The 21758-nt window shown below is 44.4% G+C and overlaps 1 protein-coding gene across 4 annotated transcripts in view; it reads left to right on the top strand.

Moving 5' to 3' along the window:
* galnt18a (UDP-N-acetyl-alpha-D-galactosamine:polypeptide N-acetylgalactosaminyltransferase 18a) overlaps positions 1 to 15055 on the top strand; it is a 91938-nt gene extending 76883 nt beyond the window's left edge. Inside the window, exons 9-12 of one of the 4 annotated variants that reach the window (XM_034587764.1) lie at positions 3303 to 3398; positions 10458 to 10625; positions 14699 to 14854; positions 14894 to 15055. In XM_034587764.1, the coding sequence (XP_034443655.1) occupies positions 3303 to 3398; positions 10458 to 10625; positions 14699 to 14845 (411 nt within the window). In that variant the 3' untranslated portion in view covers positions 14846 to 14854; positions 14894 to 15055. Of the gene's footprint in view, positions 1 to 3302; positions 3399 to 10457; positions 10626 to 14698 lie in introns of all 4 variants that reach the window. The other 3 variants (XM_034587765.1, XM_034587763.1, XM_034587766.1) reach the window with 3 other exon arrangements.
* Positions 15056 to 21758: the final 6703 nt, after the last annotated feature.

The following is a 21758-nucleotide window of genomic DNA, read 5'->3' on the forward strand; positions in this document are numbered from 1 at the left end:
TACCAACCACTGAGGAATTCTTAATTCTTAATAGTCATTATTTGGACTTGATTCTTTATTAATTCATTGAATAGTCAGGTTATATTTTAGTTTATGAAACATGAACACTTGAACAAACATCAGTTTGACAAGAGCACGCTAATATGACTGAAACCATCTTTGAGAATAATGTACTTGACTTGTACAATAATAACTTTTAAGTTTGATCTATTTCCCATCCACTAACATGGAGAAGGCGGGGTTTATGAGCTATACTGAAGCCAGCCACCAGGGGGCGATCATTGTGGTTTGATCTAACTTTTTGGGAAATGTCAAATCATCCATATTTATATTAGTATTGGATGAATTGTCAGGATATGATTAGACATTCATTAATCAGCAAAGTGTCTGTGACATGTTTGCGACATGTCTACGTTCTGTCTACGTTCTGTTTACGATGTGTCTACGATGTGTCTACGATGTGTCTACGATGTGCGGGCCAGCCTCTCTTATCACGTCTTTGAAGAGTTCAGTCATAGCGATTGGCGTCTTCCAATCAAATGCAGATCTGGGACTTTTGTTGGCGATTTGAAAAATCCTCATCTGTCAAAATCAGGCTGAAAATTGTGTTGTGTAGCTTTAACCTCAAGCGTTTGTTTTCATAAGCGTTCACACTGCTGTTGTGCCCTTGAGCAAGACACTGAAGAGCTGCGTCTGACTCTGTGTATGAAATGTGGGAACAGAGGGAAGAGAAATTCCCTCTGGGGATTAATAAAGTATCCCATTATTGAACCAGGGTAATATGTGTGACAGCAGCCTGAGATATTGTGGAACAGAAAGCTCGACGGCGGATCAGGAGACGAACTCCCACCGGGCCGAGTGTGATGCGACTGCAGACGAGCGCGGAGCCGCGGGAATGAGACCAACTGTTCCGCAGATGGAGAACACGCTTTCTATAGGCCATGTAAAAGAGATTAGTAGAAAATGAAGATCTCCCCTCCCTTCACTCGTCGTAAACTCCACATATTGCCCCTTCAGGACCCGGTTTAATGGGAGTTTGTTCCCAGCAGAGTTGCAGCCAATTAGTATTTTCAATCACCTCATTCCAGTATTTAGCTCACGTTCAGGAGGAGCGGTGACGCAGAACGAGGCTCAGACCACAGCTCTTTAAAAAAAAAATAATAAACAGGCATTTCTATTCAAATCACCTCTTTGGAAAGGTCACCTGAATGGCATACTTAAGATGGCTGCCGCCACGGGATGTTTACCATGCTGCGTGAGTAAAGGTTCAGGACGTGAGACTCAGGAAGCCGACGCACAACAGACCCTGAACTTTTCAGAGGCAGCTGTAACGTTCACTTCTGTCTGAACACGTCTGTGCATTCAAGGGACTGAAGTCAACCCGGTGTCCAACACACGGCTGCCACTGGTAAAGCTGAATTAATGAATTCACCTTAAAGGAGACACAGACACAGACACGTCATTTTAATTATCCGCAACCTGACAAAATTCTCTTATAGTGGAAACACGTTATACTGGTCACGTTTGTCCGAGGCTAAATTTATCCCTATACACGGTTGATTACTATAAAATAATTGCGTCGCTTCTCTATGATAGTTAATGTTTCTCTGGTTCTTTTATTCTTTAACATCAACAATTACACATTTGAAAAGATCTTTGCCACTTTTCTCTGTGGAAGCTGCTGCACTAAATAAATAAACTTTACTTTCTACTTGTGCAATCAGGTAACGACGCATTCAAATGACAGTTTGAGTCGTTCACATATTATAAATCTAATCAGGGCCAACTGGCTGGAACCAGTGAAAAGCGAAGCTCCGGGTTATGGAGGAAATTGCAGTGATTTGCCAAAGTGGAACGATTTCATTCTAAAAGCAGCTTTAGAGAACGGGCGCGTCATCGGTTTTTCATAAGTGACGTCTTCCTCTCAGCTCGAGCTGCACTCTGGACATCTGACCTTCTCCTGAAACCACCTGACAACCTGCAAACAGAGATATCCATGGAACAATATTCTTGTTTCCCACGAACTTCCCAAATCATTCAAACCTATTCTTCTTTCTCTGGTTTTTTAAATACATAAGGAAAGGTTTCTGCACAATTATCCATGTGTATATACTGAAATATAATGATTGTTGTGTGTTGAACATTGGAGAGTCTGTCTGTGTTTCTCTGTGGGTTAGTGCCAGAGAGATGTTTCCTTCCTGAGATGCTCTTCTGCAGCCGCCAGGAGAGGTGACGGTTGGTCTCATGTGTTTGTGTGACTTCCCCCTGCCAGGCACTAATTAGCCGGCAGCGTTCCCATTTGTCTTCACTTTAGCCACTCAGCTGGAGCTGTGTAGTGCACCACTCTGTCATAATGGCTTAATTAATAATGTAAAAGTGGAGATAGAAAGGTGGATAGAGTGGAGGGAGTAGGAGAGATGCAGAAACCTGTCTCCGTACACGAGGCCGTAGAAAAACACTCTGCTAATGTGTGTCTGTGTGTCGTGGGAAGCTGAGAGTCGTAGAACTCCAACAACCCACAACAGTTCATTCAGGGTCTCGCAGCAGTTTAATACCGATATTCAGTTATTTTATAAATTGCTGGACTGGAGCTTCTTACTTTAACACACTTGAGAAAATCACCAGTTCACCTGCAGGAGTCGTCACTTCGACAACAAACAAAGGAGGTTACGTTTTCTCCAATGTCTATTTTGTTGGTGTGTTGGTTTGTTGGTTTGTTGGTTTGTTAGCAGGATTACGCAAAAAGCACTGAACTTGGTGGACGGATGGGACAAGAAAGACATTCTGGTGCGGATCTGGACAAAGGGGTTAATCCAGGAGTTTGGATCATTTTGATATAGGACGTTTTTTATATGTATCTCAAGTAGTTTGAGTGATTTGGGGACATCGTCATGTTGGTTTCACTTCAAAGCTTGATTGAATCTAAGGGGACTGTTGGTCCTTGACGGAGCTGTGTGCCATTCCTGTCTTTTCCACGTTTCTGTGGTTAAAAAATGTCCAAAGGTGAGTCTCCATCGAGCTGTGACAGCCTGTTTGCACTAAGTGAAGAGACCAGTTGGTTTAATAACACCTCCAATTGGACGACAGAGTGTGAGAAAGGTGTCCTGCTGATGTCAAAATCCATCTTTGATCATAATTGCAGTCACTTTTCCACAATTGCAGTCACTTTTCCACAATTCACGGCACGTAATTCCAATTACGTGCCGTCCCTTCCTCATCGCCCACCTTCTCTCTCTCTCTCTCTCTCTCTCTCTCTCTCTCTCTCTCTCTCTCTCTCTCTCTCTCTCTCTGATCTTCCCCAGCTGAAGAACAGTCTGAGAGACGACCTGTGTCTGGACCAGGGACCCGACTCCGACAACGTCCCCATCATGTATCTGTGTCACGGGATGACACCGCAGGTCAGTGGCCTCTCCGCTCTGCGCTGTTCTATCTCAACTCTTCAAAAGACGTGAAAAATAAAGCAGCAAAGATCCTATGACAGGTTTCTCTGGGGATTTAGAGAAAAGAAACCGACGTGGAGAAGCTTCAGTGATCTCTTCGTTCTCTGCAGAACAAAAAGGCTCCTTTTAGATCAGCGTCCTAGTTTTAAACATCTATCCACAGATATTACTTAGGTATTATAACCTCAAATATTAAAGCTGCATGATTAGATTTCAGTTAGATACAGGTCAGTGGTTGGTTTGTGGAAATGAACGTGTAGAGTTGTGGAACAGGATTAAACTAAAGTTTGATTTCAATAACTTTTTTGGGCTGGAAAAAACATCGAGGGAGCAGAAAACCTTTTTTATTATAATTATCATCAGCCTTTATTTGATCAGATTAGTCCCATTGGGATCAAACATTTCTTTTCTGGCCAAGACGACCAGCAACACAGAGACATTAACAGACAAACAGAGAAAACTTGATCATATCAAACACACAGACGAGCTGGACTCAAAAGATTTTACCAGAGCTTTAAACTCACAAATCTGTAAATCTGAAATCACAACAAATCCCCAAATGTCCACAGAACGAAACCTTGTGTCTTCACGTCCTCCATCTTTACATTCAGTCAAACTACGTCTCTGCACCTCTGAACCTTCCTGTGCAAAGAGGAAATGACTCTGTTTCGTGTTGGAGTTGATGAAACTGAGGAGTTTTTAGTAAATGTGGTGACTCAGTGACGTGGAGCTCTGCCCGCCGGTAATTCACATGAATAAAAGTCACATTTCCACTTTGAGTAAACTGGTTCATAAAAGTCTAGAAGCAGAGTAAATAACCGATATGTCACCGGGCTGTAATCATCATAATGATGCTGCTTTGTCATGTGATGTTTTGGTCGTCGGGGGGGGCGGGGGGGGGGGTGACTCTGAGGCCGATGGACAGCTCCATCAGCCCACTGCACATTTAAGGTCGTGTAATTTAAGTCTCCACTTATTGCCTCTTTAATGGAGGAGCTGGGAAACACTTTTAACAGCGAGCGAGGGAGTGTTGCTGTGCATTTCCAATATTTACCACTTTGAAATGCTCTGTTGCTTCACAAAGAAAATCATATTTGGGATTCTGCATCGAGCTGAGTGAGGTCGCTCCGAACCGCGGCTCCTCCGTCAGGAGGGTTAATAACTGTGACCGGAGCCTGGACGTCAGAAACACGTGACTCCCCCTGTGGGTCGTGTCCGTCACTGCAGCATCAGCACATTTTATCTCCTGCTCTGTCGTCAATTATTAAATAAAATGTTCATTTATTTATTCAATTAAGAGAGAAACTTCACACTTAAATGTGTTTTTTGAGCTGTAAAGTAAATTATACGACTTTTCTTTGATGCAATTCATTAAGGTTTTGATCTCACAATTATTTCCAGCGTGATTCATAACGACAACCAACGCAGGTCGAACATTTCTCCACACAAAACACACACAGTGAAACTTTCTGCAGGTGTTTTCGGTCTTTTAACAGCGTTAACTAGTGCTGATAGTGTTCCACCTCTTTTGTTCTGTTCACCCACAGATTCAGCGTATTCACATTAAGAATCTGATTAATACTGAACAAAGTGAAGCCTCTCGGCCAGTTCTCCTCCTCTGGGACGCATAATTATGCTTTATTATTCATTTATTATGATACTAATGTGTTAAAGATCTGATGGTTTGGGTCTTAAAATTCACATATTAAGACGAAAGCGAGTTCAAAGCCGAACACGAGCTTCTCCAGCTGGCGTGAATGAAAATGCACGAGAGATACTCTGAGCTATTAAACGCAGAGCAAATGACAAATGAACATTGGGCTCATATTTATGTATGAACTCCGGCTCACTTAAAAACAGAAAAGGAGAAATTGACTTCTAGCGAGCAGTAATTTACCCACAGTGCACTGGAACACGTCTCCAGATAACAGAGGAATTTGGGGGTTTTACCAGGATGAGTCAAGATAGGAGCAGAACATCATTACCCAGAGCGCGACTAATCACGTTAGAGACTCCAGATATTTGGGCTTATAGAATAAGAGTTGCACATGCATACCTTACACGGCACATAACGGTTATTATCTGCCCCGTACCTGCTGCAGTAATCACAGAGGGATTAGAGTGCGTTAGGATATAATGGATTATTTGTAGTCTTCTGCTCGCTCACACATTCACACATTAACGGCTGATTCCCGGCATTAGCCTAATGAAATGTCAGGCCTCGGTGACTGAACCTGCACAAACTGACACAGAGCAACCGATCCGCTGAACGTGCAGACTGATCCCAGACCTCCTGGTGAACTCCGGAGCGATGCCGCGTGCGTTAGAGATGATGCAGCGACGTGCAGCCTTCGGGAGGCCGAGCGGAACGCAGCGGGGAACCGTTTCAGAGCCGACATCAAAGTCTCAGATATTCCTCTGGTCCTCAAACGCGCCTTTATCGCTTTTCATTCTCTATCCTTTATTCATGCGGAGTGTCTTTTGTGATGTTATTCCCCCCAGTCTTTCCTTATTCCCCGTTCAGATCCTTTTATTCTGATTCGTCCGATCCCTCAGATTACCTCCGAGCCCCCCCCCCCAGTTCCTGTGTGTATCCAACAGAATGGACGGATGTGGCTCTGAATGCCTGATGAACTGTTGAGCGTCAGCGATGCACAGCGTTCCGTGTTTTCCTCTTTCAGCCGCTCGCCCCAGACGAAGGGAGGGAAGCTTTATGCAGTGAAGGATGCAAATAAGAAGAATAATACACTTTACTTGTTTAGAGCCGTTCAAGGCCAGACCCACAAGACGGCACAATATACGTGCAAAGATAGCAAGAGAGACGGGATGAAAAGAGAACATCGCACATGAAAACAGGAGAAGAGACGGGGATGAAAAGAACGATAGAAAAGAACAACAGTAGAAAGATGCAGAATAATAAAGGTACCAGTCTGCACAGGTGGGCGTTTAAAAGCCTTTTAAACTCAGACTCTGACGCAGCTCTTCTGATATAAGATGGTTTCAGAGCTAAAACAGGACAAGCCTCGACCTGGATGAGACGGAGAGAGTGAGACAGACGACAGGGAGAGGAGGAGAGGGGGGGGGAGAGAGAGAGAGAGAGAGAGAGAGAGAGAGAGAGAGACACAGACAGACAGACAGACAGACAGACAGACATCAGTGTATTGTTCAGTTAAGCTCTTCTCTACATATTATGCCAGTAATTGACCACAACTATCGACCTCATGTCCAGTTCACATCTGCTTTACTAGGGGGGGGGGCTGTTGTCTCACTTTGTGTGTGTGTGTGTGTGTGTGTGTGTGTGTGTGTGTGTGTGTGTGTGTGTGTGTGTGTGTGTGTGTGTGTGTGTGTGTGTGTGTGTGTGTGTGTGTGTTTCCTTTAAAACACCTGACATCGCTGTGTTTCCAGTGTTTTCCAGCGAGTTGTGTTACTTTGCGAGCGGCACAGTGGTACAGTGGATATCAATGTCCTCTCACAGTAAGAAGGTTCTTGGTTTGAATTTCGGTTCGGCTGGGCGGCGGCGGGGGGGGGGGGGGGGTTCTGTGTGGAGTTCCCAAGTTCTCTGCAGAAAGCAAACTTCACTTTGGCAGTTTCCAAATTTAATTTCCAAGCCGGTGCTGGGGTTTGCAGAAAACAATAATTATTCCACAGAGTAAATGAGAGTTTCCAGTGGGACACGAAGCGGGAAGGAGACGTCTGATCTGTGGCTCCATGTTGCCGCAGCCTTGCTAAGAAGATTGGTTTGTGGCCGGATCAATAGTCTGAGAATTAGACCTCGGAGGCTGTTTACAGGGACGTGACAACCTCCTACTTCTACCTCTGTGAGGACACGCTCTCAGGAGTCCGGCTTTATGAGGCTATTTGTAGTAGTTAGAGCTGACATGTTGTTAAATATTATCGTTTAATATTGCGATATAAATGTGTGCATTGGAGTCCCTGCGTGTGTGTCTGTGTGTGTGTGTGAGTTTGTTTGTGTGTGTGTGTGTGTCTACAAAACAAGAAATGCCAGGATATTGAATTTGTACCTTCAGGAAATCTTGTAGCACAATTTAATGTTTGTTAGAGGCTGAGGAGGAAAAAACCCGTCAGGCCTTGATCAAGAGAAACCAGGAAGCAGAACAAGTTTAATCAAACATTAAACTTTGAAACACAGACTCAACACTCGGGAGAGGGGGGGGGATCTTTCCCTCCAACCGTGACTTTCTTACTTACTTTGGAGACTTTAGACGTTAATTTAGAATTTTCTGGAACACTGGTGGTGAATTAATGATTTAAAATGGAGTTATTTCACCGGGGAGTTGGTTTGATACAAAGGAAACTCAAACCAATTAGCAGACTTTAAAAACTTTTGACAAATTGTGTGTGTTCGTGTGTGTGTGTGTGTGTGAGAACACGTTTGCTGGTGTTAATTCATCAGTCGCCGACTCTCAAACTTCCTGTATAAACAAACGGTATCTTATAATATTAATAACAACTTTTTTTTTTTATATAGCACCTTTCTGTTTTGGTATATATACTTTGTTGTTAGCTGAGTGTGTGAATACAGCCCTGGAGAGCGGGTGTGCATGAACCAGTTTAAAGTATAAGAGTCTTAAAGAAGTAAAGCTAACACACATTTCATTTGTCAACACAACATCTGGCAACATCTTCTATTGGCTGGGGAACTTGCCCAGACTCTTGTTGCACAAAATAATAATAAAACTTTATCTGAACGAGTTTACAAAGTGTTTTACAAAGTGCAGAGCGGAACTAAAATAAGAGAGATAACATAAAAGACAATATTAAAAACAATCACCCCATTAAAACCAGTTGTCCGATAAATATATGATCATCCATCCAATTTATTCTGCTGAAGCAGAGTAATACCAGCTCCTCCTGGGGGAGCCTGAGGCGGTGCAAGGCCTGATGGGAGATGTAGTCCCTCCAGTGGGTTCTGGGTCTCTACCCCCCGGCGTGTCTGGTGAACCTCCAGTGGGTTCTGGGTCTCTACCCCCCGGCGTGTCTGGTGAACCTCCAGTGGAAGAACCCAGGAGGATTCTGCTGGTTCCTTTTAACATGAAGGAGCAGAGGTTTCACTCTGAGCTCCCTCCATGTCCGACCTCCTGACCCCGGGTTGGGGCTCAGACACACGACAGAGAAAACTAACTTCAGCCGCTTGTGTCGGCGACCTCGTTTTTTCTGTCACCAGCTTGTGACAGGAAGTGATGGTCGGAGCGTAGATCGACCAGTAAACCGAAAAGCTCAGCTCCTCCTTCACCACTATGATCCGGTACAGCTCCGTACCGACCCGCCTGGTCCCGAGGTACTCCTGCAGCTCATGTGGCACGGTGGTACAGCGTTTATCTCTGCACCACCTTTACTTTAATTCGCTTCACTGCGAGACGTTTCCAAATTCTCACCTGCTGATGGTTGACCCCCCCCCCCCCAGCTCGGAGGCTCTCTCCTGTCCACACTTGTTAATGTGAACATGTGTGAGGAGTTTGTTATCTGGCATCGCACCGTGCTAATCCTCCCATTAAAGCTTTTAAGGAGCCGTGACGGGAGAAGAGAAAACATTAAGACCTCTGTCGGGAGCCGAGCATCAATCTATCCACAGTTTAATCGCTCGTGCACAGAGAAACTGATCCCTCGCTCAGCAAGTGCTCGCACACGTACACACACTGGTCAGTGGTGTCGTGTGTGAGTCGAGGTGTTTTTAAACTCAAACGCCTTGTGGCTGCTTCACAGCAGGAAACTGCCTCCGATCTGGAAAAGTCCTGTTCCTGCAAAGCGGTCACTGTTGTCACCAGTTAGCTCCTCGCACACGCTCGCAGAGTCAGAGCACGCCGCCGCCGCCGCCACCGCCGTGTCCGTCTGCTCTGAGCGACGCCGCCGCTGTTGCTCCTTGATCTCAACTTGCTTGTTTGGATTTCACGTCGACCTTGATCCTTCTCATTTGCTTCACTCGTGTCAGATTCTCTGGGATTTTTCCGTCTCATCTTTTCCTCTTTTTTTTTCACGTTTTCAGCGTCGAAACTGGGCCAACGTGTGCATTCATTACCACGTCCTGGTGTTTGGTTTGTTTTTAGTTTGTTTGTTTCAGGTATGCAAAATGTACTCAGTTCATATTTAGCCAGGATCCACCTGACCCTTCTCTCCTGCTGTATCTCCTGAGTTCCCCCTCCTCCTCTGTATAATTAGATCCGTTACAGGTGGCTTGTTTATTCCTCACATTATACATGAGAGTGTTGTTTAGGGACGCGGTCGATTTTCCAAGTGAGGTGAAGGAAAGTACACGCAATGAAAAACAAAAACAGCGTGGCATTGTCAAACTTGCATTATTTAAAATGCAGACGTGTTTTATTTTGTATAAAAGTTCTCCTCATGAAGATAATATTCAAAACACAGTTAAAAAAAAAAAAGATGGTGATAAATCAAGCAGCCATGCCGTTGGCGTTGAGGTGCCTCAGGGGTCTGTTCTTGGTCTGTTACTGTTTCACTATTCATAACAGTAATCAGCACTTTCAATGACCCAAAAATGAACTAGTTTAACTTCATACTTTCTGTTTTTTAATCTCTTGAGACCCACATGGCTGCAGGTGGACTCTGATGTATATGAAATAAAGTCAATATGAACTAACTATTCCTGGTTAGAACGGCTAAAGATCAGGTAAAAGAACCTATAGCGACTATTTTCACCTGAAGCAGACACAATTTAAAACAGCAAGCAACTAAATCAGCATTATCAACAAAGCTGGTAACAAGGAACAAGCTGTTTCTTACTAAAATCACAAGTTTAGACGTTAACTTTCTTATCTTCCTGCGACCGAACAAGTGTTTCGTCACGATACGTTTAGTTTACGTCCATAACTCTGGTAAAGCTGCTGGTCCGATGTCTCTGTGTCACTTTTGTCAAATTAATTTGCAAATATGTAGGAGATAAAAAGAAAGAAATCCTCACAAAGACAGATTCAGCATCATTAACCCAGTTTGTGCCGAGTCCTCTCTACTGACCCCCCCCCCACATCTGCTGTCTCCCAGCAGAACGTGTACTACACCAGCTCCCAGCAGCTCCACCTGGGGGTCCTGAGTCCGACCATCGACGACGACGACAACAAGTGCGTGGTGGACGTGAACAGCCGGCCCCGGCTCCTGGAGTGCAGCTACGCAGCGACCAAGCACATGAAGCTCACCTGGACGCTCACTCAGGTAAAGCAGCAGAACAAGATGTCTGCTCTCTTTCTTCTCGCTGGAACTTCCTGCTGTTTTTAACTTGTCTGCCGGACCGACGCTCCGTGATTTGATGGTGCTCTCTTTTTAAATAATTGAGCAGGATTCGTCTCTCTTCTCCTCGACTGTACGCTGCACCTTTTCTGGTTTGGATCAAACTTTTATTATTTCATGCGACGGGCGTTTTAAAAGCACATCCTCTGCTGTTGGATAATGAGCTTTCACACATCCTCAGCTTCTGACTTTTAACAACCCTCTGTCTCGTTTTTAATCTTCACACTTTTAATGTTGTCTTCAAAATGTGACAGATAAGCGGAGGGAGTCGGATAATTAGTATAAAGATGACGTTACTGTATTCATGCCCCCGGCGGTGTGTGTGTGTCTGTGTGTGTCTGTGTGTGAGCAGTTTTTTGTCCCAGACATCAGATTGTATAAGAGGCTTATTTAAATATCTTTCACGCCCGTCCTCTCCCTCAGAGAATGATACCTCACCACACTCCAGCGCTCCAGTTTCCTCCCTGTCTTGGCTACTGGGCACACTGGCAGGGGAATCCGCTTCTAATTAGCGTTGGCCAGAGTCAGAAATCTCCCATCTAACTCGTGTCAGAAGTCAAAGAGATGAAGCCCATTAGGCCCAATCTAGTAAGAAAGAAGTAAAAGTCCAGCTCCTTTGTGAGAAAGTTTGTTAGAGGAGTCAAATAAGGCCTGAGACTGAATTTAAAGGCTTTTCTTCAGAACGCAGAATAAATCTCAGCTGCATGAAGGATTCAAGAGGGAAGGTAATAGTTTAAAGTTTGATCACCTTCCTCAGGTTAAACTGGATTAAAAGTGCAGCTCCATGGACAGGAAGCAGGAAGAATAAACAAACTGGTAGATAAACAGTAGAAAGACGGAGTAAAGACACAGTGAGAAGGAAGGAACAGAAGAAAGAGAGGAGAGCAGGTGGACGGACAGAGCGAGAGAATAAGAGAAAGGAGAGAGAGGGATTCCAGGCCGAGAGACGGAGGGAGGCAGCGTTTCATGTGAAGTGTTCAGTCAGTACCAGTGAATTATTGATGAGAGGATCTTTTATTGAAGTGACGTTGTCCCTGAGGGAGCAGCCGTCAGTGCAGAGGAAGACAGACGAGGAGGACGGGATAGGACAGGTCTTATTTACTCGTACAATTTACTTGATAAAGTTGGATTTTCTTACACGGACGTTTCTTCACTTCTTCCCAATAACATGTTTTACTTGGTAAACGCTGGGCTCATCTCCACCAGTGATTAGATTCACTTCACAACACAAGAGGAATAGACAAACTATTTATCTCACTACAACAACAACAACAACCACTTTGACACACAATTTATTCATATAAATACTTTTATAGCTGCTGTGTCAAATCTTTGAAGTTCAAGACGTCCGTCCCATTAGCCTGGAATACACACAGAGGGGTTAACAGTCAAGTGTTCAGCGCATTGAGGTGATTTTATAAAGTTAATACTGTAAAATAGAAAACGATGTCCTGTGCTTAAAAATACAAATATAAATCTTAATTATTCTATGATGCCTCAGTTGGGAAGGAGCCGCTTCTCTAAAGATCAAATTCAACATGAAAATCTAATCTGGTACAGACGTTGGTACATTTTGCCCGAGCTCCTCTTCTCCCCTCTCTTCACACGCGGTGCTCTTACTCACCACATCCTCAGAGGTGAACGACTCGATGATGGAGCATCCGGCTGACAGATTGCCGGGCTCGCCGGCCAACCGGCCGACTGGCTGTCTGAGCGACTGATTAGTGTTCCCGCCCTAATAGCAGGGAATCGATAGTGCGGTCCAACTCTGCACTCTGCAGAATGACGGGCCGACCCGCTGCTGCATCCGGGACGAGGCGCTGGACTGATGCCAAATATTTGTCTGCGTTTGCGGACGTGGGTTCGTGCACAGCGTTGAGACCGCCCTCTCTCGATGGAGGGGTTGTGTGAAAATGTGTGTATGGAGGATTGATGGAGGGAAAATGTGTGTTTTTATTTGCTCTTAACTCAGCTTCCGAGCGCTCGGTCTGATCCGAGCTCCTCAGGAAAACCGAGAGGCGGCTGCAGAAACTTTAAAGTGCACTTGCAGGAAGTCGCTCTGGAGGTCACACACTTACAGAAAACCAATTGACTCTTTACTGTAGGAGGCAAAAAAACCCATCCTGATTACTTTAATGGATCTACCTCTGCTGCAGCGTGTACAGTAAGAACCACCAGAGTGCTTCACCGCCTCCTGAGCCAACGTCCCATTTACAGGCGCTGAAAAATACAGGATCCGGGCTTTTTATACAGTGAAGTAAGAAAAACTGTAAAAGGTAAATTATCATACCAGCTTGGATTTTAAAAAAAACGATTCTAAATGTTCTCTAAACCTGTTTTAATCGAGTGTTTTCACCGTTAGGAGCTAATGAACCAGAACAGAACAGATTAATTTATACATCCAGCAGCTTCTCCATGGACGTCACGTTTGTTGGTTTGAACAAATACCGGATTGGTTTCCCCCAAACTGGTTTGAGGGATGAGACGTGGGCCAAGAAACAATCATTTAGAAAAGAGAAGCGGCTCCTTCCCGACTGAGGCATCTTAGAATCCCTGTATTCACTATAATTAAATTCTGACAAAAATACAAATGTTGCAAACAACTGCAATCATCATGAAAAAAGGTACCAGAGCACAACACGCTCGATATTCAGGGACAATAAACAGTTCATTTTAATCATTAGAACGTTAATTAGAAAATGATTTATTCTCTTTCATTCGTCTCTGAAGGATCATTTAGTTGCTGAATGGATTTTTGAGAATCATCACATTGTGTCTGCCGCACATGAAGGTGCTTTATAAAGACCTATATATATATTTATATATGTATAAAGACCTGGCCTCTGTAGACGAGGTGGAACTGAATCGTGTTGATCTTTATAAATAAGATATAGCTCAGCTCCTTCCTCTGCATTTCACTGATTGGTCCAGGATCAATGTCGATAGAGGTTAACTGCAGCAAATCCAATATGTGACAGATTCTCTACACACACACTCTGTTAGTGTGTGTTTGTGTGTGTGTAGGTGTACACACTCAATTTGTTAGGAACACTTCCTGACACTCTCGTGCAGGAGCTTCAGTTAATTTCACATCAAACATCAGAATGGAGAAAAAATGAAAGGCGTCCGATTGTTTGTTTTTTTAGTCTCTGAATTTACTCAGGTTTGAAAATACAGGATGGATTCAGAGGTTCAGAGAGTTGTAGGCCAAAGCATCTTGATCGCCCCCTGGTGGCTGGCGTGTGTGCGTGTGTGTGTGCGTGTTATTGTGGGAGAAGTAAAGCGTATTGATTTTAAAACAAAGCAGCCTCACCACCAGTTTGACACAAACTGCTTCAGTCACCTCGTCTTCAGGGCTCGGGCTCATTACAACATATTACTGCTCTTTCAATGTTACTAAGGACCTAGTTTAGGTGTCAGCCTCTTGTTAGAGAGACTCACACACACACACACACATACACACACACACACACACACACACACACACACACACACACACACACACAACTCTCCAGTGAATAATAAACATCAAACATTGAATTGCAACAGGGGAACAGGATTAAAATGACGTGGTAATTAGAGGTGATGTTTTCATCTGCATGTGTTTGTTTGTTTCTTAGCAGGATTATGTAAAAACTAATCAACACATCTCCATGAAGTTTTGTGGGGGGGGGGGGGTAAGAAATGACCCAAGGAGGAACCAATACATTTTTTTGTGTGGATCCACGATTCACTTTCTTTAACATGGTTCAGGGGATAGTTCACGGATCGTGCCGAAAACAATCCGACATGTTAAGAGGACATTCGTCTCACTTTAGCTATCGGCTACAGTGCCCCCCCCCGACAAATTGCGGTGGTACTGCTTCGTTTCAGACAAAACGAATGCAGAGTACGAACAGAAGCTTCCGTCCGTTTCCTGATAGAAATCTAACGTTGTCCCTGAATGAGCCTTGAGGTGTTCATGTCTGTGTCCCTCATGGTTCCCTCTTCTCCTTCAGGGCGGCTCCATCCAGAACAGCGAGTCTCAGCGCTGTCTGGAGCTGGTGGAGAGCAAACAGTCGGAGTTCGGCTTCCAGCTCGCCATCCAGGACTGCAGCGCTCAGAAATGGACCATCACGAACATACTGACCGTCCTGCCGCAGTGAGCGCAGGGGACGCCACGCAGGGGACGCCACGCAGGGGACGCCACGCAGGGGACGCCACGCAGGGGACGCCACGCGGCTGCAGGAAGGCCTCCGCTGTCATGGACGTTCAAGAGGAGAACTCAACGGCTTCAAACCAAAAAAAACAAACTGACCCAGATCTGAGATGGATCCATCACGGAGTTCTGGTTCACGAGTCCAGTTAGAGACGGACGAACAGGATTTGCTTCAATCAGACGCAGAACATCAGTGAGTCAATAACCGTTTTATACCAGTGACCTGAGAGTCTCTGGGTCCAGGGGACAGGAGCCGGCCTGTGGGGTCTTTTCGGCCCCTGTCTGGAACGTGAGACGGGGGGGGGGGGCCAGTCTCATCGCACAATCACCAAAACAAATTGAGCGAGCGTGGGTTTTAATATCTTTGTGTTGAGCGGGAGAAACGTACGGTTCCTGATAAATCTAACAACTTTACGATCCAAGCTCTGCGACAGGTTTTTCAGTTTCAGCGTCACAGACGACTCGACTCGGAGCGGGGGAGCTGGTGGATTCTCCTCAGGACGGAGGATTTCCCCTCTGACGCTGTTATATCTGTGGGTTCAGAGACGCAGCGGGAGGCTGTGGACTTCCTGTCCGCTCGTACAACACCAGCACAGAACACGTCTGTGGCTGATGCAGCAGCAATAATGATGATAGATCTTAATCGAACCTGAGCAGCAGAGTGAACGTGATTTTAGAATTTTAGAGTTCAAAGTCCCAAAGATATTATGAAACAAATTTTTATTAAAACGTCTAAAAACAAATAGATGTTATATATTCTGTTGACTTGGGTTCTTACATCATCCAAAATGTTTCTGACAAGTTTCAAACCCGGAGAAATCCCCAGTTTTACTCAAGGTTACAGGACGTTTGGTCTTTAATTGTGTTTTAACCTCTTTACTTGTGTCTCTGTTGTTCAAGTTTGACAAAGGAGAAACTAACTGTTAGCCTGTTAACCAGTTAGCCTGTAAACCAGTTAGCCTGTTAACCAGTTAGCCTGTTAGCCTGTTAGCCAGTTAGCCAGTCGGCTGTTTGTGTTGGTAACTCATGATTTATCACAATTATCTGTCGCCGTTTGCTACGTAACGTGAATAAATCTTTAACACGTGACCTCGTCAGGTAGATTTTCATCGGCAATGGTCCTGAAGACAACAATTCCCATAATTCCTCGCTGCTTTACGATGTCTGTTAATTGTTTTGACTGAGAGACCCCTTGTGGCCAAAGTTATATATCGTACGTTTCAAAGAAAGATTATGAACCAGTCCCAAACCAAACTTTCTGGTTATTTATAGAAATTTTGTGTGTATTTACCAAACTCATTTTCAACGAGTTCTGTTTCAGTTCATGTTGTACGTGTACAATCATAAAATGTAAACTCCTCTCTACGGAATTATGAAATGAAACCCCGTTAATTACCAGAATTAATAGTTCAGGGTCGCAAGAGAATAATTTCTGGTGGTCGCCAGATGGTCGTAAAGAAATAACTTTCATAAACCTCAAGGAAACAATGAATCTTAGTGAGAAACTCAGTTTGATTCAGTTTGTTTACAGGAAAATGCAGCAGCTCATCTTAATCTTTGTTTACTTGAGTTTTACAGCCGAGCTCCACTCGTATCACAACTGACAGAAACACGGACAAACTGACTGAACAAATCAAATGATGCTTGAAGCTTTACAATGAATCTCCTGCTGCTTTGCTCAGCGAGTGAAACTCTTCAAGGCTTCCCCCCAGGCTCCAAATTTTCTGAATCATTTCGATTGTTGAGGACAGAACCAGTTTGAGATCAGATTTCCCAGAAACCGTCTCACTTCAGGAGGACGTGCCGGTTCGGCCCGTTTCGCCCCAGTTCTCTGAAAGACGGTTTTATTATTCGACCTCTGGTACTGAACCCAGTGGTGGTCGCAGCCTCCGCCCACACAGCTGCGATACAGTGGAGCCTCTTCTGTGAGCCGCATGAATGTGCAGATTAATATGAGGAGAAGCATAAAAGGAATTGATTGAGCAGATGGACGTTATATCATCGTGACAGATGGACGGTATCTGGCAGTAAAATTGTGTGCGTGTGCATGTGAGCCCTATTTGTTTCCTCTGAATCATGAGTATTCACCAGGTAGTAATTTAAATAATTGCAAATAATAGTCAGCAGGTAATAAAGTGGAATTTCTGGATAAATATCAAATCTACAGTGAATCATGGGAATAATTCAAACATCCACGCTAACGGAGAATAAGAGCTCGACCGATCTGGACCTTTGAATCGCTAATATTAAGTAGTTGAATATTTACGATGCTAATATATCGTCTGATTCATATATTTAAAAACATTGTTATCAAACCTGTCGGACCTGTGTTTAAGTTTATCTATATTTACATTATTTATTATTGTTTTTATTTTTAAGCATGTTCCCCTTTCAGGTGTCGGGGGGGGGGGGACAACAGCAGATGAATTGAATCTTCTGCATTTCTTCTGATGTTTATTATGTTTATCTAAAATATGATTTATTTTGGGATGTTTTGTGTCCATGCAGTGAAACAACAGGACATTGATATTCGGGACAAACCCGTGGACACAATCGGAGTAACTTGATCTCTTGTCCTCATTAAATTAATCACAGGATAACTTTTCACAGGAGGACAAGTAATCACTCAATAACAGACATGTAAGTGCGTCAGACTTACAGAATTTAATATTTCCCTTAACACTGAACACATAATGGGACGGTTATTGGTTTTAAAAATGTATTTTGTTTGAGAAATCCTTGTAAAAAATACATGTGGATTTTCAAGGTTCAACGATTCTTATCACAAATGATTTCACGAGGACACAAACATCCAGTAACTGAAGTTTGTACTTGAACGTGTGTGGATGTGAATTTAACTTCTGCTGATTCGACAGCTGAATGATTTGCTCCACGTTTTGCAGATCTAAGCTTTATTCAATAGATCTGCAGTGAAATCAATTTCCCGCTTATTCAAAACCCCCCCGTCAACAATCTCCATCAATAATTCAGAGCAGGACGAATCTATTCATTATTAATCCGACTGTAATGTTTTCAACACGTACTCAGGCGGAGGCGGCGGTTCCACAGTGATGATGAAGCAGGGATTTGAACGCGTGTCTTCTATCGGCTACCGTGTAGCATCGAACCTTCTGTTGCTCCTCTGTTCTCGTTGTGGCTCAGGTTTCTAGATCCTGACGTTTTAAAAGTATCTCAATTGTTGGGAAGCTGTTAATATATCGAGTCATGAAAATGTCTGAAATATTTTATGAGTGTATTTAAACTGGATATTTATAAGTACGGACAATAAAAACCCATAAAGGACGAAACTTTCCTCTGTGTGACTGTTTATTTAGTGTAAATAAAGATGGACGACGTGTGTGCTGGACGTGTGAACTGTCTGTCAGAAGTCAGAAAACTTTAAGATTTGCTAAATGAAGCCGTAAGATGAAGCTGAGTTTTCATTAATACTGTTCACGTGTGTGGTTCATATATGAGTTTGAATGATTTACTGAACTGCTTCAACACTTAAGACCCAGATTCAGAACTGTTTTTATATTAAAGCTCATTAATTCAGCTCAATATAAAGCAACATAATCAACGTTGTGCTTTTTACTCTGTAAGAAAATTACTAAAGAGGAAGTGATTCTATAAATATTGAATTTCTTTGGCAGTTTGATTTGGTGAAATAAAAAATAATCAGATTATCAAAATGACCTGACGGGACAGATATTATTGTTTAATTGAATTTATTATAATATTAGATGTTATTGACACTAGAGGACGTGGTCTGCACGCTGTTGTCCATCTGAGGGTTCGTCACTATGGAACGTGTCATGTGACCAAACCGGACGCTGCACTTCTCTGGGACCTTAACGAGTCACAGACAGACAGAGGCAGATTTGTGGATTCATTAGATGGATGAACCTCTGGGGGGGGACTCCAGAGCAACGGGGGGGGGAGAATAATAAAGCAGTTTGTCCTCAGCGGTGCAGCTGATCCAGGGTCAGATGTGTGAGCCTGTGCAGCCCCACGGCCTCTGAGGAGAACTCTCACCTCCGGGCTCCATCTCACTCTCTCATTAGTCGACTGCATAGCTGGAAACTCTCTTTCTCTAATTCCCTCCTTCACTGTGTCATTATCCTCTCTGCTGGCCCTCCCCCCTCTTCCTCTCACGTCTTCCCCCCCACCTCCCCTCCTCTCCCTTTTAATAGAGGGGATGCATCTCCACAGATTCTCAGATCCATCCTTTAGCGCGCTGCCTTCCGAGTGTGGCGTGAGCATCAAACAGCTTTTTACGCTTTGTCTCTGCGAGCAATAAAGCTCTTGTACGCATGAGCTCATCATAAAAGGCGAACCGCTGCGCCGGCAGTATATTGTTGGGGTGAGTTATCGTGAACAGCTCGTAAACAAGTCTCAGAGCTTCTCGTAACGTCGGAGTCATTGTAAAACCTCACACACACACACAGACACACACACACACACACACACACACACACACACACATCTGCAGCTCTAAACAGCGGCGGAGGGATTAAAAGCCGGCGAGGCCTTGAAGGCAGCAGCAGTAACGACCAAGTGTCAACCTTCGCTCACACCTCATTGGCTCACGCTTCTGCTGAGTAACCACTGAGGCTTAATTGAAGGGTACACGTCGTTAACACTGTTGCCAGGTGACCGCGGAGGCCTAATTGAAGGGCAACGCTTCATTGGATCGGTGCCTGTCCATCAATCAGCTGCATTAATGAGAGCTCAGCTTTGTTTTATCTATTTCTTTGGCAGTGGAGGAGGAAAGGGAGGAGGAGGTAAAAACAGGAGGAAGAGCTGGGGTGAGGAAAGAGGGAGGAAAGGGCAAGAGAGAGGAGGATGGTGGGTGAGTGGGAGACGAGAGGCCGGAGGAGATGAAGTCCTGGGGGATGTGATTATCAGATCCAGCCGCAAATGCAACATCAGCAATATTCCAGCATGGAAATGAAAAGGCTCCTGACTGGGAAGAGGAAAAATAAAAAGGCCTAATCTCCTGTTTCTAATTGGATGAGACCGGCGCTCAGCATGGAAACAACACTGAGTTCTCATGTGCTGTTCACTTTCACTCAAGGATTCTCATTTCCAGTTCTTCAGGCCGAATGGAGGGAACTTAAAAATCATTACACTATCACTTGTTATTCTAATACGACATCGATTCTATAAAACACAGACTTTAACTTCACAACAGCTGTTAGCAGAGACTTGTCATTGATCCTCCATGTTGAGTTCCTCTCTGGTAGCTGAGGCTGACGATGGTTTTCTTCGACGTCATCGTTTCCAAACATCGTCTGTTTCTGCTCGTCCAGACTGAAACGGTTCCAAACTAAAACGGGAACCAGCAGCGTAGAAGATAATCTGGAGTTTATTCCTGTTCATTTAATGAGTTCAAATACCGGCTCCTACTTTGTTAATACAGAGGAAATGAGGAATCATTTGCCATCACAGTAGAGTGTGTGTGGGTCTGTGTGTGTGTGTGTGTGTGTGTGTGTGTGTGTGTGTGTGTGTGTGTGTGTGTGTGTGTGTGTGTGTGGGTCGGTGGTAATGAGACACCTGAGTGGAAAAGTTCTGCTGTGCAGTGGAAGTCTGCATGAAGCTGCGCAGACTTGACAGATTCACTCCACCGGTATGAAACACACAGGATTCCTCCCGCTCACCGTGACAGTTGCCTGGGGGGGGGGGAGAAAAAGAAGTGGGAGAAATAACAGTAGCATCACCGCCCGGCTATGAAAGCTCTGTCGAGTCTGTCACTTCTCCCGACTCCTGCATGAAGACGTCACCCCGACACGAGCCCGCGGAGCAAACCTGAAAAACACAGCCTGAGGCGCTGGAGGGAGGCATCGCCCAGAAGTCAGGTATCCGTGCACAGGCGAGCGGCTCAGGAGAAGGTCAGCAGAGGTGTGGGCTGGATGAAAACTCTGTCAGATATGAGTGTGAGGAGTGGGTTTGATGAGGAGTGTGTCAGAGGAAGCCACGATGCTGCTGCTGCTGCCGTCCGAGCTTCTGCTCCCACTTGTCGGGAGCTGCAGTTTACACAGAGCCATGAAAAGAAGCTGCTGTGAATTGTGCATCTCCCAGGATCTTATATCACGGGTGGAAAATAGAATTCATAAACAATCTCTGAAACTGGGACACGGGGCCTTGAGCACATTAAGGTCTGATGCACATTTTAAAGCTGGTTAACACAGATGGGGTTAGAAGGGTTTGACGCAAATATACATTCATTGGCGTCCTAATTGGAAAATCTTAGTTCATCAGTTGCAGAGTTGTTTCCTCCCACTGTGCAGAAATGAAGCCAAAATCCAGCGGCTGCCATCTTGCACTGATGTGATTTAGAGCCACAGTTTGAGTCATAGTGGTCGTTTAGTGGAGATGATCATCAGAACTAAACCATCTTTGAGAAAACATGACATCTACTTTGGGTCATGTCCCATCCACTAACATGGAGGAGCCAGCTGTCATGCACACCGCTCTGCACTTCCTGTCCAGTTTTGGTTTCAGCCATGAAGGAATCAGCCTCAACTCACGTCTTCATTAAAAACCTCAACACTGACACTTTTCCTACAACTCTTCAAGAGGAGCGTTACGTTCGCTCTGAACATCTGGACGCTGGCTGGTCGAACACGTCCAGATGTTCCTCCGATATAAATCAAACAGCCAGGAACACTTCTCAGTGTTTAGCGTTGTTCTATATCCACGATAATAAAAAGCAGATTGTTTGTGTCTGGATTTAATTTGTTCTCTTTTAGTTTAAAGCTGTCGACTTTAGTTTCCTCTTTAATTTGCAGGTGTTGTACTCGAGCAGCAGGATACGTTGGAGCGAGACTCATTTTTAAAACAAGTGGGGGCCTGCCAAG

This window comes from Hippoglossus hippoglossus, chromosome 6 (genome assembly GCF_009819705.1).
Source record: "Hippoglossus hippoglossus isolate fHipHip1 chromosome 6, fHipHip1.pri, whole genome shotgun sequence".
Taxonomy (NCBI): domain Eukaryota; kingdom Metazoa; phylum Chordata; class Actinopteri; order Pleuronectiformes; family Pleuronectidae; genus Hippoglossus; species Hippoglossus hippoglossus.